Source organism: Buteo buteo, chromosome 1 (genome assembly GCF_964188355.1).
Source record: "Buteo buteo chromosome 1, bButBut1.hap1.1, whole genome shotgun sequence".
Lineage (NCBI taxonomy): Eukaryota > Metazoa > Chordata > Aves > Accipitriformes > Accipitridae > Buteo > Buteo buteo.
The window spans coordinates 72,369,484-72,390,386 of record NC_134171.1 but is presented as its reverse complement, the minus strand read 5'-3'; the positions used below and the strand labels follow the sequence as shown (position 1 = coordinate 72,390,386).

Genomic DNA, 20,903 nt, shown 5'->3' with positions numbered 1-20,903 from the left:
TTGCAGGAAACAAGATACCAATTGCTTCAGCTCCGACCTGCACAGCGAGCATCATGGATTGGTTATGCTATTGCTTACCATCTGCTGGAAGACTATGAAATGGCAGCAAAAATTTTAGAGGAATTTAGGAAGACACAGCAGGTAAGAGGAAAACATGAAATTGCTGTATGGATTGCTGCTTAAGTTAAAAATAAAACACTGCTTGCTTTCGTGATGTGAAAATTTTATGCAGTTTCTTTAATCAAATGAATTAAATCACAAATACATTCTAGAAGGCTGAACTTTCTCATGTGTCTTGCTTTCCTATGTAGACATCACCTGATAAAGTGGACTATGAGTACAGTGAACTGCTGCTGTATCAAAATCAAGTCCTCCGGGAGGCAGGACTATATAAAGAAGCCTTGGAGCATCTTTGTACCTATGAAAAGCAGATCTGTGATAAACTGGCTGTCGAAGAAACTAAAGGTAACTACTTTTTTGAAGATACACTTAAACACATAGTATACAATGGAATGCCTGTACTGTCAGCTTTTCCCATCTTTTGGAACTTCATCTTTGATTTGCTTTTAGATTAATTTATTTAATTCTGCTGTGGTAGCAGACTACCTGTCTTGCAGCTGTTCAGTCCCTGTCATACTCTTCTCCCAGGTTGATAAGACATCAACAGAGTACAGACATACTGTTCTGAAACTTTCAAGCTAATGAGCATTTCACACAGATGATCCTGAGTTGGTGTCCTGAAATTCTGTTAGGGTAGTGTACCCACACGTGCTGTAATAGCTTTGATAGTGGTCTTGACAGGGAGACTACTTGCTGAAAGGGCAGAATCATCTTCGGCAAAGTAGAAGGCTTTTAATTATGCTCAGTCACTCTTACAGTGTATGGAAATAGGTTCTTTAGCTGGGCTACTCAATGTAGGCTTCTGTTACTGTATTATTACAATCCTAGTGTATAATATTATAACAGAGCAATATAATACTGTATCTTATATTCCATAGCTGGAATTGCAGAGTGATAGAGGTTTGTTCTTACAGCTCTGTTAACAGGTGCACTTTTTAAAAGCATGCTTTGTTCCTCTTCTGCTTGATGTTTGTACAGTCCTTCTGTGAAACTTCTAATCTATTGAAGATATTGTTTGTTCATGGCCCACATTGGAATCTACTTGGATTGAAGCAAAGGGAAAAAAGCTTTTTACTCTATAATATTATTCATGTAGATTTTGTAGCTAGCTCCCTATTCCTGCTAACAGTAATTTCACTGTCTCGCAAAAAGAACCTAGGAATTGAGTAGTGACAGTATTACGGAAGGTGTGTCGTACTTCCTCAAAGAAGATGATTGCAGACAACTCTCCACGGTTGCTGAATACATTATTTGGTTTGCATATAAATGGAAATAGATGTAGAGATTACACTCTCACAGACCATTTTTAAGACATAGTAGCGGGAGTTTTGGTTTTGGGGAGTGGGGGTGGTTTTTTATGACTTGGGTTTTATCTGAAAGATCTTTTGACATACTATGTGTTCTTAAGATTTTGGTAAAGGTCTGAGGCTGGTACTGAAATAGGATTTTCAAATAGGATTTCACAAAAAAAAAACCCACCAAAAACCAAAACAAAACACAAAATCTTCTAGCAAGTTACCAGAAAAAAAGCATGGAAATGCGCTACAGTCTGTGTGCTTTCAACAGGGTACAACTGATTAATTTTTTGGGGCACAGCTCCTGTTGTGTTGTTAGGTCTACTTTAGCTGCAGTGCGTACTACAGAAAAGCCTGCTAATAAATGAGTGTTGTCTATGGATTTTAAGTGTATGTGCAAAAGCCATTGTGGATGAAGTACAACTGAGAAACTGAAAATAGCATTGGCATTTGCCACCATTAGATAAAAATTATAACTTTCATCCCAGAGAAAGAATTTAGGTTTATTTTCCAGATTCTGTCATTTTCAGTGAGTGAACCATTGGTGTTTTGCCTGGCATTAGATACTGCATGTAGTCCCCAAGTTATCCTATCTGTGGGAAGCAGCTTCTCTTGACAAAATTATGTGTCAGTTGCATGACATAGGGAAGAAGAGAGGTAATGCTGACTCCTATTTTCCTCTTGAAACTGGATGAGAAAATCTTACCTTAATCTAGAATGACACTGTATCACCTCTGGTGTGTAATCTTCTAGTGCCTAACATTTGCCAATAGCAAAGCTCTGTAAAATATGGTTTCCCATTGTGAAAAGGGAAATTGACTTTTGTTGCAACTCCAGCATTAGCAAAGATCCTCTAAACAGTTGTTAGATCTAGACTTTACTTTTAACAGTTGCATCTTATAATGAAGTATCATTAGAAGGAAACTTGCTTGCAGAATCTTGAGAATTCATTAATCAGATCAATGGCTTGATTTAAAAAATTGAAGTTAGTTTTATGAAATACCAGACTGAAGAACCATTCTTTTATTTGCAGCTCTGCAGTTTCAATTTGGTTTTCAAGATGCTATATACATGAAATACCGTGTACTGCTTTTAATTGCCTTCTGTAGTAAAAACTGCGCTTAAAGTAACCAGTCACTTCAGTAAGTGAGAAAAAAAACCGTGCATCTTGCTTTTAACATTAAATTTTCAAGTAAGTTTCAAGAGTTACTGGCTGAGTTGTAGAATCGTATTGTAATTGTAGCTATTATCAAATTAAAAGCCTACCTGTCAGCTAGTTTGTGATGGCACTGTGATCATTTTTTCTAAGAAATTAGAATCTACATGGAGTTAAGGATTATCTAATCTTTTACTGTAGAGTGATTAATATTACACTGCTTCAATATCTTGTTACCTTAATTTAAAACTTCTTGGATTTCATACAGGAGAACTCCTGCTTCAGCTTGGCAGACTTGAAGAAGCAGTTGAAGTCTATAAAGGACTGCAAGAAAGAAATCCCGAAAACTGGGCCTACTACAAAGGCCTAGAAAAGGCACTTAAACCAGGTAAAATGATTTGATATGTTGTAGTAAAGAAGTTGTTTCTGCACATTTGGGATTTTTATATGGATAAAAAACTTGTATTGCTTTAAATAATAAAACTATTCTTTAGTTTTTAGTCATAGTGTGTACATATTGTCATAATCTTTCTTTAAGAAAGGCTGGAAGTATTTCCTGTATTGTTATCCTGTCTTAAAAGCAAAACAACACAAAAATGCAGTAATCTGTGTGCGGTTGAAAGAATAGAGTTATTTCTTAGCAGACAGTTTTAATTTAGTTTTTTTTCTTTTACTGTCTCTGTTATCTTATGTTGTAGGTAATACAGGTTTTGGAAAAACAGACATGATTCTCCTGAGTGGTTTTCTTTGTTGAAGATCTTAGCACAGTGATAAGGCGGGAACTGTTTTTTAAGATGAGAGATAAGCAGTTAGTCTTCCACTGCTGGAAGAGGAATTTACAGATACTGAATACCTGAAATCATTTAGTATGGCAGTTTTAAAAAGAATAAAATGGAAATTAATGTTATTTAGGAAGTATATAGCTATTAGTTGCTATATATACTGATTCTTTTTTTACTCGGATATAAATCACTTCCCTCTCCCCGCCTCTCCCTTCTTCTTAAAAAGGAAGGAAAAAGTAAACTGTAAAATTCTGTTCTAGCTAATATGATGGAGAGGTTAAAAATCTATGAAGAGGCCTGGACTAAATACCCAAGGGGACTAGTTCCAAGAAGATTACCGTTAAACTTTTTGTCGGGTAAGTGCATTTTTGCTGAGCAGGTAGTGATCAACACTTGTGTTTCTTAGATACTAATGTTTTAATGGCATAAACAGTTTGCAATTGACGAGTAATGTGTGGTAAAACAAAATCAACAGGTCTTTTTCCTCTCAAGGTGAAAAGTTTAAGGAATGTCTGGACAAGTTTCTAAGGATGAATTTCAGCAAAGGTTGCCCACCAGTCTTCAATACCTTGAGGTCATTATATAAAGACAAGGAGAAGGTAGGTTTTTCCCCCCACTTTTTACACATTCTACCTCGTAGCTGGGATGCATTAAAGAGATGAAGGAAAATTTTTGTTCTTCAGTGCACACTCCATCAGCACCATTGTATATTATGGCCTAGTGTATCTAGAAAAAATCAAGTACAAGCATACATAGCCTTGTGCCAAGTTGGTAAATGTAGAAAACTAAGGTTTAGTATTTATAAGCTGTATAAGTGTTAACCAAGGGAAGCTTGGTCTTAATTTGTTAAAAAGAGAGGTGAGATTGAGTGCATTCCCATATGTATTGTAATTCCGGATATTGTACAATTCTTTTACCAAAAATAACTAGTTTGGGTAACACCAAGTAGTTCAAACTGAAACAAAAATATCATCTTGCCCACAGATATTTTTTTTGTCTTGTCTTGCATGTGTAGGTGGCAATCATAGAAGAGCTCGTGATAGGTTATGAAACCTCTCTAAGAAGCTGCAGGTTATTTAACCCAAATGGTGAGTGCTAAGACTGTCATACTTCATGGCAGTAGTGCCTGGTGTAAGCATTACATGAGCATTCAGAGGCAAGGAATCTGGGGAGTGAAGAAATTGAGATGATGAGGTTTTTTCTTTTTTTTCCCTAACACGGAACTGAACAATAGCCATCCTTAGAATGGATTTAAGCTGTCAAATATAAAGTCTGTATTCAAAGTCTAGTCTCTTGTTCTAAAAATTTTTCATGGATCCATGAATTTGGTCATATCTTTGCAGTTTTGAGTTCAAGTATTCTATTTTCAAGACTTGAGTTTATCATTGTCCAGGAAACTGAAATTTGAAAGCGATGTTAAATCTTTAATTACAGAAATGTCAAACAAAAAGAAATAGATACTGATAGCACAGTCTTCAGGGGGATGGAGTTTTGGAGCTTTTGGTGGGGGCTAGGTTTTGTGTTCTTGGGGGTTTTGTTTGAGTTAAAAAATGTTTTCCAGGTTTTGACTGACAACTGTTTTGTTGTGAGGTATGGTTCCACATGTATTGAATCCAGGCTTCATTGTTTCCTCTCTGGTAGCTTTATGATGTTTTTTCAGTCATTTGCCCAATGGCTTAGTAACAGAAAATCTCCAAGAAGAAAACTTGTCTGCATAGAGTATCAACAATTTCAATACCTTGAAATTTTGGTAGATGGATTATAATGGTGTAATAATCAAGATAGCGTGAATGACAATATACGTTAAAACTTTACAAGATAATCCTAATTATTAAATATATTTTTATTAAAGTTATAACCAGTTATTTCCCTGTTTTGCAGAAACATTAATGCAATACTTCATTACGAAATTGTCACCTAAGTTGCCTGTTACAGTTTTCCCTTGAATTTAATGCTATAGGCTGCAATATGGCCGCTTAATACCTGTTTAAATTTGTCCAAGCTTTTCAAACACATCTGTGCTTTTCTGGTTTAAGGAAGCAGCTTACTGTTATTTCAGTTCAATATTTGCTTTGATATTAAATTTCAAATAAACAAATAAACAATTTTCTGCTACCTTAAAATGAACAAATGCATATAATTGCATGGTTAAGTTATATCATAAACTGAAGAACCAGAACCTTTTGGTAGCACTAGAGCCCCCTCCGCCTCCCCTCCCTTTTTTTTCTCCCCTGCAAGGTGCTATGCTTCACAGTCAAAACTGAGTAGTGAACTTAACTTCGAAGACTTCAGTAGTAGTTTGGAATTCAAGCAGAGCGCTCTAACTTTCAAAACTGAATTGTGTATAGGAATGTTTTCTGGGATACATCTAGGTGAACAGTGATGATAAATTTGTCAAAGGTGGAGACGGAATATCTTTTTAAAGCTAGGGTTTGGAACAGACAGCCAGTTTTGTTTAAAAATTCTCGAGTCTATGGACTGAAAACATGTAAATGCTGAACGTACTGAAATCCTTTACATTGTTACTGTGTTTAGCAGGACTCTTTGCTTATAGCCTTTATCTAAAACAGTTTTAAATAAGAACTCTACATCATGCACTGCAGTCTTGCACATCTGGCTGCCCTGATTAAGGGACTAGTTGGAACAAAATGCAGCTCCCTTCTGACCCACTAACTCACTTTTCCTTTCCCTTAAAACCACAGTATGAGAAGGGAACAGTATATACTCAGATCTTGTCAAACCATAGACTTAGAAGTTAATGGACTTACCTGGACCCAGGTGTTTGGAAGCACTCCCAGGTCTGGTATGACAGCCTGATACAGAGGTAGAATTATATGTATAGCACTCTGCTTCCGGCGTGTTAATAAACTGAACAAAAAAAACCTCTCCCAATTTTTCTCCCTCCAGATGACGGTAAAGAAGAACCTCCAACCACTTTACTCTGGGTCCAGTATTATTTGGCTCAACATTATGATAAAATTGGACAGCCATCCCTGGCTCTAGAATATATAAATGCTGCTATAGAAAGTACTCCCACTTTGATAGAACTCTTCCTTGTGAAGGCAAAAATCTATAAGGTAAGTTTGGCTTACTCTTAGTGACCAGAGGTTATTAATTTGTTATGATGGAAGACTTTTATACATGCTTATACTTTCCTATAATGTTTTTGATATGAACATTGAAGTGTTAAAGCTTGCATTAAGCATGACACATGGAGAATCCATGGAAAATTACTTAGTGAGTTTTAGTGGGTTTCTAGATAATGGTGTTGTTTGGCTACTTGGGTTTTTTAATGCATATGAATAAGGCCCTATGAAAGCTTTTAAGTCAATAAAGGACAAATATCCTGCAAAATGTGAATTCTCAGTTACAGTTACGTTTTTTATATTAAAAATCATACTAAAAAATTTAGTTGATGTTTTAAATGTGTTCCTCCAGTTCTTACCCCCTGTTTTTTTAACAACTAATAAAAAACTAAACTAAAAACAAATTTCTCAACTACACTGTGATATTGTATCAGAATGGGATTATCTAAAGTGTTCATTAAGCATTTTCAGGAAAAACATCTAGTGCCAGAAGACCTATAATTCCATAATGAGGGAAAGTAATTTTTCTGCTTTTTTCTTTAAAGATCTGTTGCCTTCCTGAAGAAAGCTATTTATTAAAAAAGTCTAAAAAATTAACTGATTATATTAAACAGTGAGTAGATAAAACATGCATGTTTTATAATTACTGAATCTAACTTGAATTTCTATCTCTTTTAAGCATGCTGGAAATATTAAAGAAGCTGCAAGGTGGATGGATGAGGCTCAGGCTTTGGACACAGCAGACAGATTTATCAACTCCAAATGTGCAAAATATATGTTGAAAGCAAACTCCATTAAAGAAGCAGAAGAAATGTGTTCTAAGTTTACGAGGGTTTGTTGCATTTAACTATAGCTCTTTTGAATAATGTGGGCCTAATCCCTTGTGGAATAACTTTGTGTGTTAACTTTCTACTCACCTTTACTATAATCTTCAAGTTCTGTTTCGGAGCAACTATGACTGCTTGCTTCACTAATGGTAGTCAGTATCAGGGTTCAAATGAATCTTGGATAAGCATGATTCCATAGTATTAAGTGAAAACTCTAAGGCTTGGATTTGATCATTTTTGCCAGATAGGAAAAACACAGCATGCCTCTTTTAGTGCTAACTTCTCGGAAAACTATTTTTTCAGAGTAGACTTTGGGTTTAATGTTGATTCTATAGGATCCTTGAAAGATCTGATAAAGTTGCCCATGTCTCTTAGTTTTCTGTAACGGTAGTAAATTAGAGAATTCAGACTTCTCTTGGAACAAAATTTCTCTGTGGCTACTAAGTGGGAGGGTTTCTGAGATGTTTTCCTTTTGTGAACAAGCTTTCATCCCTATGGCCATGTTTAACAGTGATGAAGGGAAGCTGCATACTGCATATTTTTCTTTCTTTTTTTTTTTTTTTTAAACGGCTGCTTACCCATCACTAGTTAGCTGGCAGAAAAAGTTTGGATTATGCAGATTGCTTAATTTCATGCAGCAGTTTTTGTCCCTGCAGTAACCCATTGTGATAGGTTTGATGGTCTCACAGTTAGTTAACTTTTTTTAATTGACTTCTCTTGCTGTTATTCTTTCATAACTGAAAGTCAAAACAGCTCAATATAGTCGTTCCAGAATATTTGGCAAATTACAGTTTTAGAATACTGGCAATATCATTTATGTGTTGTCAGCAGGAGGCAGGCAACAAGCTGCTGAGAACTACCTGGGGAAGTAAAGCCTTTTTTGTTTGTTTGTCCTGGTTTTCTCTTCTCTCTTGAAGAGCAGGGGAAACTTGGAGTTAGGTAGGTTGAATGGTGTGGGGTGGGTATTTATAAAGTAAAGCTGAAGGGGTTTTGGAAAGTGGAGGCTGTGTGCAGGCAAACACAGAGGGAGGGAAAGTTCTGTTCTATATAAGCTCAGTAGCCTTATGTGGAGTTTTTGATGCAAAACTGCTATGAATCTAGGTTAATTGACCTCTCTCAATGCCTTAAGCAGCTTCAAGATGATGCCAAAAAAGCAAGCATACCAGTTGCCCAAAAATGAACTTTAAAAATATTTGATGATGTTGCTCTGTGTAATCTCTTTCATCTCCTTTTGATCTTATGTCTAGTGCTCAAATACAACCTTCTTAATTAAAAAACAATAATTAAAGTAGACCTAAATTAAGCATAATGAAAATGGAACTAACAATTTTTCTGATTTTTAGCTGCCTAAATCAGACTGGTTTGAAGACTGCCTTTCTCTCTCATTTGGGGTATTCTCCTTACCCTTCCATTTGAATATTATGTCATTTTCCCAGTTTTGGCTCTTGGCTGATTTTTTAATAGCCTGGTTTTTCCAAGACCAGAGTAAAGTCAGAATGGCTGCATGCACCCCAAGTAGCTGACTTTGACATTAAGCTTGAAAGGCATATGATTAAGTCTTACAGATCTATGCAAGTATATATAAAACCAGATTTGAAATACAACCGCAGTCTGCTTTTTTGAATCAGAAAGTGTCAAAGCTACCAGAATTCCTTTTGCTTTGCCACTGCTCTCCAGTACTGATCACATAACAACCTATTACTACTGCCAGTTACTATGCTTAGCTCAGTCAGCAGGTCTCTGGAAGACACAGATGGCATTTTTAGTTTTTTAAAAAAAATAAAAAATAAAAAAAATCCTGCAGGTGTCAGTGTCATGCCACATGCTAGAACTTTTCTGCTGTTTTTCTTCAGGCTGCAATGTGTTACTTGTGCATACTATTAAAAACAGTGAATGAATGTCTTTACTGTCTTAAAGATGAGGAACTGTCACAGTTAAATGGTCACTACCTGGCTATTCATTAAGTGTTTCTGACTTCCAATAAGTGGAACATAGAGGATTTTTTTTTTTTTAAATTAATGAACAAAGCAAGTCCATCTTAACTGTGGTGTTTTTGAGTTTTAGGACTCCAGTTTTGAAATCTAGCATTCTTTTGATAGCCTCTTTATTTGTCCTTTTAATTAGAACCAGATAAAAGAAATGGCAGTTAACAAATTGAATGAGACTTTTTTTTTTTTAAAAAATAATGCTGTTTTTGCTTTTAGGAAGGAACCTCGGCAGTAGAGAACTTAAATGAAATGCAGTGTATGTGGTTTCAGACAGAATGTGCGCAAGCTTACAAAGCAATGAACAAATTTGGAGAAGCACTTAAGAAATGCCATGAAATTGAGAGAGTACGTATCTAGTTAAACTGCCTAGGCTGGAAAACACTAGCTTAAGTTTACTGTATTAACATGTTTCCTTTCTGAGCAGTAAGAGTATACTTCATGTAGCTTCAGGAGAGATTTTGTTTCATGTTGGCTACTGGTGAGTTGACTAAATTACATTTCCTCCTAAAAATGCCATTGTAAACTGTGTATTATAAAGTAATTCCATAAAGTCATTTGAAGATCCAGGAAAGAACAGAAAACTCTCAGAAATAATTTTATTTTTGGCAGAGTACATAAAAACAGGTATTTGGGTACAAACCAAGAGTATGTGTACCTTAAGTCCAAAAAGGATTTGGCTAAGCTGACAAGCCCAGCACTAAAGGAAGGATGTCACCTTGGTTATTGTTAAGCCACTGTATTTTAGAGGGAGAAAATAAATGTAAAAAAATATCAAAAATATATAATATCTTCTCCTTTAAAATAAATATATTAAGCTACAGTTTAAAAGAAGCTATTAGAAATATAAAGACTTCTTAAAGTAGAAATTTTATCCAAAAAGGGGGGTTACTTGCACATTAAATGCAGATCCATAGTAAGGCAAACAACAAAATTTGAATGCACAACTTCTAAAAAAAAAAAAAAGATAAATAATTATGGGTGTGGGTTTTTTATTTTTTGAGCACATTAGGGTCTAGAAAAAAGACTGGACAGCTGAGTGTGTAAATGCAGTGCTCAAAGAGGAGAACTTTAGTAGGAAGATATGCTGCTTTGCAAATAGAGAGGCTTAAGGATATTTCAACACTGATGCTTTTCTGCAGAGGGGACTAGTCTGTGGAATATTCTCAGATCAGAACAAATCAAAGGGATTTGCCAGGACCATATTCTGTTCACACAAATCCTTTAAATAAATTTGTGTGAAATCGTTTTAAAAGAATTTGTGTAAGAAACTACTAGTTTTGTGAATTGTCTTGGGTACCAGAAGAGGTCAGCAAATGGAAGAGTTGACTTAGGCCATCCTAAAAAACATTTCTAAGTAATTAAGTCACTATGTTTAATTTTTTTATTGGATTAATTGATTGAAGGTGTAGTAAAGATCAGAATTAAGATAGACAAATATGTTGTATTCAGAAACCATCAACAAAGCATTTGTTGGAAAAAGCAGTGCCTCTTAAATCTTTTAGAGGTGCCAGTTGTGCTTAAGGCAGTCTAGTTGATAAAATCTGTTCTGGATTTCAGAAACACTTTTGATGTCATCCTTCACATCATGAAGGATCTAAACTGTCTCAGAAAAAGAAGGGAAGTTGATCTCATGGATTTAATAGCTGGTTCATGACTGGGAAAACAGAGTAGGAGCAAATAATCAGCTTTTAAAGAAAATGAGTTTATCATGGAGATTACCAAGGCATCTGTCTAGGGTCTCCATTGTTTGATATATCAATAAATGATCGCAGAAGGGGAGTGAATAGTGCAAGGACACCACTTGCCCTGTCTCAATTAAAATGATAAACTGGGGCACGAAACGTAATGTTCAACAGTGTAGGTGGTGAAGGAGGGACAAGAAGAATTCTTTGCCTGTGCATAAGTAGTAAAAGGTCTTACGTGAATTATTGCTGCTCAGGAAAGAAATCCTGGATTCATTATAGGCAGTGCTGCAAAAACTTCTGTGTTGGTGTGCAGCAGCAGTCAAAAGGACAGTGTTGGGAATTAAGTGACTAGAGAAGTAATAATTTTCTTCCTTTATATAAATCTGTTGTACTGTTTACATCTGAATATCACACCTCCTTAAAAATGTGCTAGTAAAATGCGTGCCATGGAGTAACTTTGACATGAAGAGATTGCAGTTAGCTTGCCACGCTTAGTATTTTAGCCTCAGCTTTGACAAGCAGCAACTGAGTTTAGCATGAAGTTGTATGAGATCACAAGTACATGGAGAAGTTGAAGAGGGGAGTGACTTTTCACTGCTTCTCAAACAAAAACAAGGGGATGTCAGGTGACAGTGAGGAAAGCAGATCTTGAACAAAAGGAAGTACTTTCTTACACCACATGTGATTTAAGTGTGGAATTGATTGCCACAGCATTTAATGGAAGTCAAAATTATACTTTTGACTGAAAAAATTAGAGGTGTTCTTAGAAGAAAAATTCTTCAAGTGCTGTTTCAATACAATGAATGTAGAACCTTTGTCCCTTAAACTGCAAATTGTCAGAGGGTAGTTACTATTAAGAGATTGTGAAATGGCTGTATTTTGGTTCTGACCTAAGATAGCTTCTGTTCTTTTCACCACGACTTTATTTTTGGAGGGTTTTGTTAACTCACGTTTCTAAAATCTAAAAGTTGGGGTGTATTTGTCAAACAGTAGGTTTTTACTAAATTATTCCTTTGGAGAGAGTGTATTAAAAAGTCAAGGTGAGTATCTGATTGCTAATACTTGCTAAATAACATTATGTTATGTTGTGTTAGCATTTTGTAGAAATCACGGATGACCAGTTTGACTTTCACACTTACTGTATGAGGAAGATTACCCTTAGGTCTTATGTGGACTTGTTAAAACTAGAAGATGTACTTCGACAGCATCCATTCTACTTCAAAGCAGCACGAATTGCCATAGAGATCTATTTGAAACTTCATGATAATCCCCTAACAGATGAGAATAAAGAACACGAGGCTGATACAGGTATTCAACCCTTAGGATTTATTAAATATGCAGTTTCGCTAATTAGTGGATATTTTACAAAGATCCAGCATTCTTAGACTTGTCAACTGTAGTAGCCAAAAATAAGAGTTTTGTCACAACTCAAAGTAGGCAAATTGTAACTTGGCCTGCATGTGAAAGTAGATGTTCTACTGACAGTTAAACTAATACGTGTTTTTATTTTGGTTATTGTGAAACAATGATGGTTTTTATTGTGATGGTTGTAATTCTTAAGTAAAAACATATTTGTGTTATGAAATGGCTGAGAAAACATGGAATTCTCATGGTTGTTGGTCCATGAAATAACAGATTGAAGCAGGTGTGCTTGGTGATAGCTTTTTCTAAGCATTTTATCAGTATGCAAAAATTTGACTAGGTAGCAACTTATATTTTATCATCTCTTGCTTCTGATGTAAAAATAATTTTTTAATCAATTCCCCCCCCCATCTCTGATTGGAGAGTAACTTAAGTGATTATGGCTTGGGGCACCTCAAGTGGTATGAATAGAGGCTGTTGAATCCTTCAAGAGGAATTTGTCAAGTTCTAATATTTCTCATTTCAGTTCATTTATGTGGCTTCAGGTTCAAATTAAGACAAGTAGAAGTGTAATAGAATTTTTTAGCCACTTTCTGATGTATTTTAAATTAATTCTCCATGCTTTAATTGGAGGGAAGAGAGGATCTGAATATGAATCAAATGTAAGATGTCTGTAGGGCATTAAAAGCAAAGCTGGAACTGACTATGCCAAAGTGCAACTATTTCACCTTATTTTTGTTAGAGCATTTAATTACTACATTAAACATAACTTGTGTTGTGTAATGCTGAAGGAATAAATCAATGTGTATTGGTGTGCACTTTTACTCCTGGCACTGGATTTGTGGAGTCATGTAGTAATTACTTTGTCCCGCCTTCAGCATGTTATACTATTGTTCTAATTCCTATTGCCCTGATTTCACAATGGAATTTGTGAATTATGAAGCAGCAGTGTAGACTGTACAATAATCTATCGATACTAACTAAGCTTTTACAAAGGTAACAGTAGTATTACTAGTTAGTAGATATGGTTTAAAGAAGATGATGGTGTCTGACAACTGATTGAGACTGTTAATATTAGACATCAACATTGTCTGGTTTTGCCCTTTGCGTGTGTAGCGAATATGTCTGACAAGGAGCTAAAGAAGCTACGAAATAAACAGAGAAGAGCGCAGAAGAAAGCACAGCTGGAGGAGGAGAAGAAGAATGCTGAGAAAGAGAAGCAACAAAGGAATCAGAAAAAGAAGAAAGATGATGATGATGAAGAAATCGGAGGACCTAAAGAAGAACTTATCCCTGAGAAATTGGCAAAGGTGCTTACTAATGTAATAATAAAGTCATAGAAATTTTTAGAAAAGTTACAGTGAGCACACATATAATTTGAAAGCCATTCAGATAACGTGTTTATTTTTTGTATGGCTTCTTTTCACAGGCGGCACTTTAAAAATAATTCTTTTCTAGGAATAGCTTGTTGGATATGCTGTCAGTAATGTGGTGAAATCACAGCTTTTGTGCCTAGCTTTCAAAGGCAGCGATTGAACTAATAGACATTTGCTACAGGTGGAATTATCTTCATGTGTGTATTGCACTAACTTGTTGATTATACCCTATTTCTAGTTGATCGGATGGAAGTCTTTCTATTCTGTATGTAAGGTGATTATCATTCACTCTTTATGTCCCGTAATATTTTTTTATTTATTAAGCATAGGCAATCTATGAAACAGGAGACATTGAAACACTGAATGCTTTAACAGCATTTGTTTGCATTTGTTTTGAAGGGGGGAGGGGGAGGATAAAGAAGCTGTTTGGAAATAGTGGTAGACTAGACTGAGATGGATTTTGAGATCTGGATTAGGAACTGTAGAGATATATAAAGGGCAGGTGACCCAGAAGACTATTCTTGTGCTAAAAGTTGTACCTGTAAGGAGCAGGAAAACACATGAAAAATGTGGGAAAAGATAGTGGAAAAAAAAATGGAGAGACTGGGAAAATTAATTTATAATAATAGTATCCAAGTACTGTTAGATACAATATTTGGTATTTTTACATTACACATAAAATTAGTATTATTGGTTTTGGAGGGCATGATATTTGAAAGCTGAGACAGTGAACTTCACTCTGTAGCCAGGAAGCAAGTGACTTAAACTTGACTAGTCATTTAAGAATATTGTCTGTATTCCCATTGTTTAGCTCACTGATTGCAAGAATCGGCACTTGTAATTGCAGTGCTAGTTAAAGTTGAAAAGGTCACAATGGCATGTATTGAAATTGAGTTGTGGAGTAGAGGGATGTCGTGGGATATCCCAGGAAAATCCAGGCAGTCCCCAGGGTTATAGGGAATAGTTGCAGCTGTATAATGCATTCCTTTGGCAAATCTTCCCTAATTATATTCCAAATTTAATATCAGAATCATGATATAGACACTTCCAAATTCAGTTAGTTCCTAGTGCCCGAAGATCATTTCTGACCTAGCTGGTCACTTGCAAACAGCTTTCCTGAAACAGTTGCCCCTAGACTTCTTTGGATATGTTGCTTTGGCCTTAAAGGCATGGCTTTGTAATCTGTTTTATTATAGGTTCCAAATAGTTTAAGTGCACAATTGTGACTGATGAATGCAAACTCATAACAGCACATATAAATGATGCAGTTTTTTAATAAAAACTGCTGTAGTATATGGTTAGCAGGAACTCCATAAGGTGTCCATCATTGTCCTCAACTCAGTTTTTTGCAAGGAAGCGTATTGCTTCAACATTACTAAATTGTTATTGGTAGACAACATTTAAATTTTGTATCTGATTCTTAGAGTGTAGCTTATGTTCATAAAAATGTAAATATCAAGGACAACAGACAGTTCTTGTTTGAATTCTCTTAACCTCTAGATGCAAGAGATCCATCTGCAAAGAATCCTTGCACAGAATTAATTTGTGTTAAAGCTGTCCGTTTACTGGATTACGCTAGTTAAGACCAGGAGACGATGATCAATATCTAGTTAGTTCAGGCTTCCTGTTAGTGTCTTGGCTGGGAATGTCGCCATGACCTGGCAGCTTTCATGAACCTGTCTGAAGCTCCCATGAACCGACTCTGTCGTGGGCATAAAGTCGTTGTTTACCAACATCTCAGGCCCGTGTGTGCAGATTGGCATGGGGAGCCGTACTGCCCATTACAGTGCAGGTTGAGCTGCAGCTGTGTTGACTACTGATGTATGATAGAAGGCAAAGACTTGTATCTCTATAGGAAAATGTGATTTGTAACTGTCACAAAGCAATTTTTTAGGCTTGTCAGTCTGTGTTTAGACCCTAATATTGAGTGAAAGATGCAAAATGTGTAACAGAAGAGGTTCTAAGCATCTCCTTATGCATTGCCTTATGAGAGTAACTCACTGATGTGACTCAGAAATAGCTAATTCTGTTGTAGAGTTACTAGGTTTAAACTTTGTGTCTTAGTTGTGTGTCACTTCCTTGAATCTGTAGGTTGAAGCACCTTTGGAAGAAGCCATTAAATTTTTAACACCCCTGAAGAATTTAGTGAAGAACAAAATAGAGACGCATCTTTTTGCCTTCGAGATTTATTTTCGAAAAGGTAGGTGAGACAACTAATGAAAGAAAGCAATTTGCAGTTCATAAATATGTATATTAGAATTTAAGCAAAAATTATTGATGAGGTGGGAAGAGTCAGTCCCTTTTGACACACACAACTTCTCATTGGACCAACACCCGAGCCTTGAGCAGTCTGTGAAAAACCAAAGTTTGAACATTTGGTGATTATCCACTTTCTTTGCTGTGTTTAAATCTATAAGCAATGAGACTGTAGTTAATTCTCCCAGCTTGCATTTGCCCTAGTTATTTGTAGTACAGAAGTACACACTGTAAAGAATTGGTTTACAGTTGCTAATGAGAACTGGTTTTTTGAAACACTTAACTAATGCAAGAATTCAAAAGTAAAGTATTATACTTTAAGAACTTATTATGTTCATATTTACTTATTAGTTTAAAAGGCTTAATTCGCTGGTTAAATAAACGCATGTTAGAAAAAATGGCTGTTGCAGTACACTCAGCTTTAGTTTCTTCTGATCATTCTAATTTCAAACACTTAATACTCCTGCAACATAATGCAGTGAGTTCCAATAACAGGTTTTTGAACATTTGTCAACACTTTCTTTTCCAGAGAAGTTCCTTCTGATGCTTCAGTCTGTGAAGAGAGCCTTTGCTATTGATTCCAGTCATCCTTGGCTTCATGAGTGTATGATTCATCTCTTCAGCAGTGGTATGTATCAGTTTGATATGACTTCATCTGTACATTCCAGTTGATGCCTAACCCACATAGTCATTGATTATTTTTTTTTAGTTTATACACTGTTAGCACAATTAATTCAAAATATTTAATACACGTATTAGAAAGCTTTTTAAACAACTGACTTATGCTAAAATTAAATATGTTTATTATGACTGCAGCTGGATTTAGTAATTATTCCAATAACTATTAGTAAGTCTTTTTAAGACTGTGAGTAGTATGGTGAACCCCTGAAGGAGTGAGTGAAGAAATGGGAACTACAAAGTGAGGCATCTGGCTTTACAGCAGGCAGCCTGTGTCAGCATGCTAGGAGAAGTCGTAGAACTCTGTCCGTTTTGTTAGAAGGCTGGAAGGATTTTCTCCCTTCCCTTGCCCCAAAGGTCATCCTTCCTGTTGATGGCTACAGAGTAGATACATTTAAGAACAGACTTGTATGACTTCAGTCTTTGAGCCTAATAGATTTTAATCAGTAAGGGGGAGAGTGTATTGGAGTAAAAAGGCTTTGGCTTGTTTTAAGCATCAGAAAACTTGTCACAGTTAAGCTTTTTTCAACCAGATCCAGTTACTTACCTTTTTGAATTTCATGCATCTTCCTTTGAGATTTTCAATTATGTTAATAATGTAAACATGACAAACATTAAAATAAATGCTTAAAGTAGATTTTACTGGGATTACCTGTGCTTACCTCAATTAACTTCTTTTTTCCAATTCAACAGTATCTGAAAGTAAGGATCTGCCCGATGCAGTTAGAACAGTGTTAAACCAAGAAATGAATCGGCTTTTTGGAGCAACTAATCCAAAGAACTTCAATGAAGCTTTCCTTAAAAAGAACTATGACTCACTACCACATAGGTTATCAGGTATTTTGCCTTTATTCTTTTTGTGCCCTGCTTCTGTAATTTCTGTGCTTATCTAGCAGTGCCATCTCAGTATCAGCGCCAGTGATGTAAAAAAATCACTCTTTCCATCTTCTCTCGGTTTGTGTTTTTGTGACAACATAACCACCAGGTTGTCTGTGGTTTTCTTTAATTTTTTCTGTGTTGCTAAAATACAGATTTTTGGGCCTCTGTGCCCTGTTTTCATTTCTGATGCATGCTGAATATATTGTAAGACTGTAACTGTATTTCATGCATCTGTGAAATAGCTGGTATGAGCTATGGTATGTGAAGTAGTATTTCCCGAGTTGCAGAGGTTTTTTGGTACATGCATTTGAAGAGACTGACTGCTGAGAGAAATGTGCCGAGTGCTCAGCAAGCCAGGTAATGCCCAGAGCTATTGGTGTACCTAACAAGAGGATCTTAGATGGTGCTGGTTGCCTCTTACAAAAGGCTGTCGGTGTCGATAGTGACCACGTATTGCAGCGGGTACCACGTGAGGAACAGGATGTAAACCATGCAGGGGAGCAGCATTATTGTTGTGGCTCAGTCTGGGCTCAGACCTGACCACAAAAAGCAGTGAGTTAGTCTTGCATCTTTTCTGGCATCAAGTCGCTTCAACTACATCTGTGCCGTGGGACTCAGAACTGAGTCCTGGCTGAGTCCTGACACCGTATTGTAAGAGCTCTGTGTGCACATCTCTTCTGTGCCCCAGTTTCTGTGCGAAAGAGATACGAGCAGTGGTGCTGGAGGGAACTGTGGTGTGTTGCAGCGGGTCTGATTTGTTATTTTTCACTACCTGGGATTCCACAGTACGCTGCAAAATGCTGCTACCCTGCAGTATAGACAATGCCTATTTGTTTTAATGCTTCATCTACCATTGAATAGTTGACTTAAAGCTACCCTTCTACTTGCTCAGGTGTCAAGTTTTAATGCTCCAAGTGGTTCCGTTTTGAACTACTACTGTAGAGTTCAGTACCCTCTCTTAGTCGTCTTGTCTCTTTTATGTTTGTATATAGACGTTTTTGGTCATCCACTGGGTGATGAAAGCTTATTTTTCTTCCTGTAGCTGCCAAAATGATGTACTATTTAGATCCTTCCAGTCAGAAAAGGGCAGTGGAGCTGGCAATGACCCTGGATGAATCCCTCATTAACAGAAATCTTCAGGTAACAGAAATTTATAAATTGTAAACACCTTCTGGTTTATCTATGGAAGCTTTATGCAAATTAGGAGGTAAGAGGAAGCTGAAATGACTGCTGTGCCTTATGGTAAGGAGCTTGGTTTGTCATGTGAGAGAAAGGGGTATCAGGTTCATCTGAACCAAAATGTTTAATGTCCTTTTTGCACATTTAAATTAATTTAGTTTTGTCATAATATGAAAATAGCTAGCTAGCAGCAGAAACCATGTAATTGCCACAGGTAGTGGGAAAGCTTATTAAACACAAGAGAATTCACATGGCAGAAGATGCTAAAGCTCCCCAATAAGAAAAGATTGTAGCCTGTCCAAGCTTTAGCTGTTACTCAGGCAACATTCATGGGAAAAAGATTGACTTGAGTGGCTCAAACTCTGTGAAGGCTTTCAATATTCATCCCCCTGCAAGCCAGGTGAATTACCTTAGTTTTAGTAAAAGGTGCATATGCATGTTTTGGCCTTAGTATGTAGTTAAGTAAAAAGCTTGTAAAATTTTGAAACTCTGCTCTATTCTGGTGGTTATGGAATAATGTCCCTGTGCCACTGTCTCCATGCCCCTTTCCCTGCTCCTCCACCTTCATCAGGGAAGGCTCTCAGTTCTGACTTGCAATTCAAAGTATTTGAGAGAAGATAATTTTTTTTTAGTATCTTTTCTTATGTTTGTTGTAAAGAATTAATAAACATGGTTTTTTCTTCCTATGACCACATGCTGGCAGAACCTTACCTGACAAAGCAGAGAATTAATAAAATGTCCTTTCTTTTTTGTAGTCTTTTCTAAACTCTTTCTGTATCCCAGTCAAATCATCATCTTTGGCATCACTGTGAGTGTGTCCAGCACACTTAATTAAGTATTCGAGAGATTCCTTGGCAGGCTGTGCAAACTTCAGGACATTTCGTCTCTCTCAGTTCCCCTGGCACTTCATTTCTTTATTGTGCTCTTTATGTCTGGGGACTCAAGAGTTTTTTAGATCTAGTGCAAGTAAAATTGGTGAACTTTCTAGTAAAATTATTCTTTTGTGGGCAAAAATCAGCATTTTCCAAAACACATCCCTTTGGATATATACTGGGTTCAACAGAATTTTAATTGTGAAGGATTTTAAATTCACAATTAAATTTTTGGACAAAACAAAGGCGGAAAAGAGATAGGAAAAGACAATTTGCCATGATTTATGAACTTGCTTAGGATGTTAAAGATTCAGATCCTTTTTCTAGCTGTGATCTGGTTATGGGACACAAACTCATGTCTTATATATCCTAAGTACATATTTAGCAGTTTTCATAAACTGTTTTCTTGTTTGGAGGGTTGTTTTTGTATGTTACTGTTTGAGCAGTCTCAAAGAGCTTAAGATAGATTATCAATAGGTTTAGAAAACAAAAATTAAATTGCCTTCAACATCATTCTTTTTGCCTTATAGCTGTGGTTTTTGCCTGAGAGTAGGATTCTGGGAATTGAACTGGGGAAAGGTTAAAATGTAACCAAAAATGCTTGATTGTTTTAGAGGTGTTAACTTGGTAGGACTAGGAGAAGCACTTACTGACTCAGCAGTGTATATTGGTGATATACACAGCATTGTGATAAAACTGAAAAAGTTCAATTTAAGCATTCTTGGTGCCAACATAAAGTAAGAGTTGAAGTTCTACTGAACTTTTAGATGGGAAATCGGAAGTGCCCTAAAAGAATGAGAATCTGAAGGAGTCTAGGCATTCATTGAAAGGCATTCTCATGTGCAAAGAGATCCAGTTTATTACATTTCATTTTAGTAAAGACCAGCTGTCTCAGGGCACATTTGCAGGCATAATTCTAGATATATTTGACCTTCTGTGGATGCCAGTGTCGCAAAGAGCAAATGTGAGGAAAAGGGGTTGTTGAAGAGAACTTCATAACCCCATAGTAGGAGGACACAGCAGTTAATCTCAATACGCAGAACAAATAAAAGCTATAGTAAATGTCAGAGGAGTGGAAAAAGACTAGCTCACTATGCTAATGCTAGCATACATGACATGGACTGACATTAAATGCTGCCGGGCTTTAGTGAAGCTCAGTAGGTTGGTTTCTTGTGTTTGGAATGCAAGGGGGGGGGACGGGGGGGACGGGGGACAAAACAACAAAAAAAAACAAACCAGGAAATCTTTTTCTCTTCTAAATCATGAACAAAAATGGGTATGAAACTGCAGATATATCTGAAGATTGTGAGAATATCTGAGTAATTTGGTTTGATTCACTAGTTACAGACACACTTCAGTAAG

General features: G+C 36.3%; 1 protein-coding gene across 1 annotated transcript in view; it reads left to right on the top strand.

Moving 5' to 3' along the window:
* NAA15 (N-alpha-acetyltransferase 15, NatA auxiliary subunit) overlaps nt 1-20,903 on the top strand; it is a 41,779-nt gene that overhangs the window by 18,428 nt on the left and 2,448 nt on the right. The window contains exons 5-19 of the mRNA XM_075036238.1: nt 7-141; nt 312-465; nt 2,840-2,959; nt 3,614-3,709; nt 3,846-3,952; nt 4,369-4,441; nt 6,261-6,430; nt 7,119-7,271; nt 9,471-9,599; nt 12,034-12,247; nt 13,418-13,611; nt 15,769-15,877; nt 16,463-16,561; nt 17,305-17,448; nt 18,533-18,630. Of these exons, the coding sequence (XP_074892339.1) occupies nt 7-141; nt 312-465; nt 2,840-2,959; nt 3,614-3,709; nt 3,846-3,952; nt 4,369-4,441; nt 6,261-6,430; nt 7,119-7,271; nt 9,471-9,599; nt 12,034-12,247; nt 13,418-13,611; nt 15,769-15,877; nt 16,463-16,561; nt 17,305-17,448; nt 18,533-18,630 (1,995 nt within the window). The remainder of the gene's footprint in view (nt 1-6; nt 142-311; nt 466-2,839; nt 2,960-3,613; nt 3,710-3,845; nt 3,953-4,368; nt 4,442-6,260; nt 6,431-7,118; nt 7,272-9,470; nt 9,600-12,033; nt 12,248-13,417; nt 13,612-15,768; nt 15,878-16,462; nt 16,562-17,304; nt 17,449-18,532; nt 18,631-20,903) is intronic.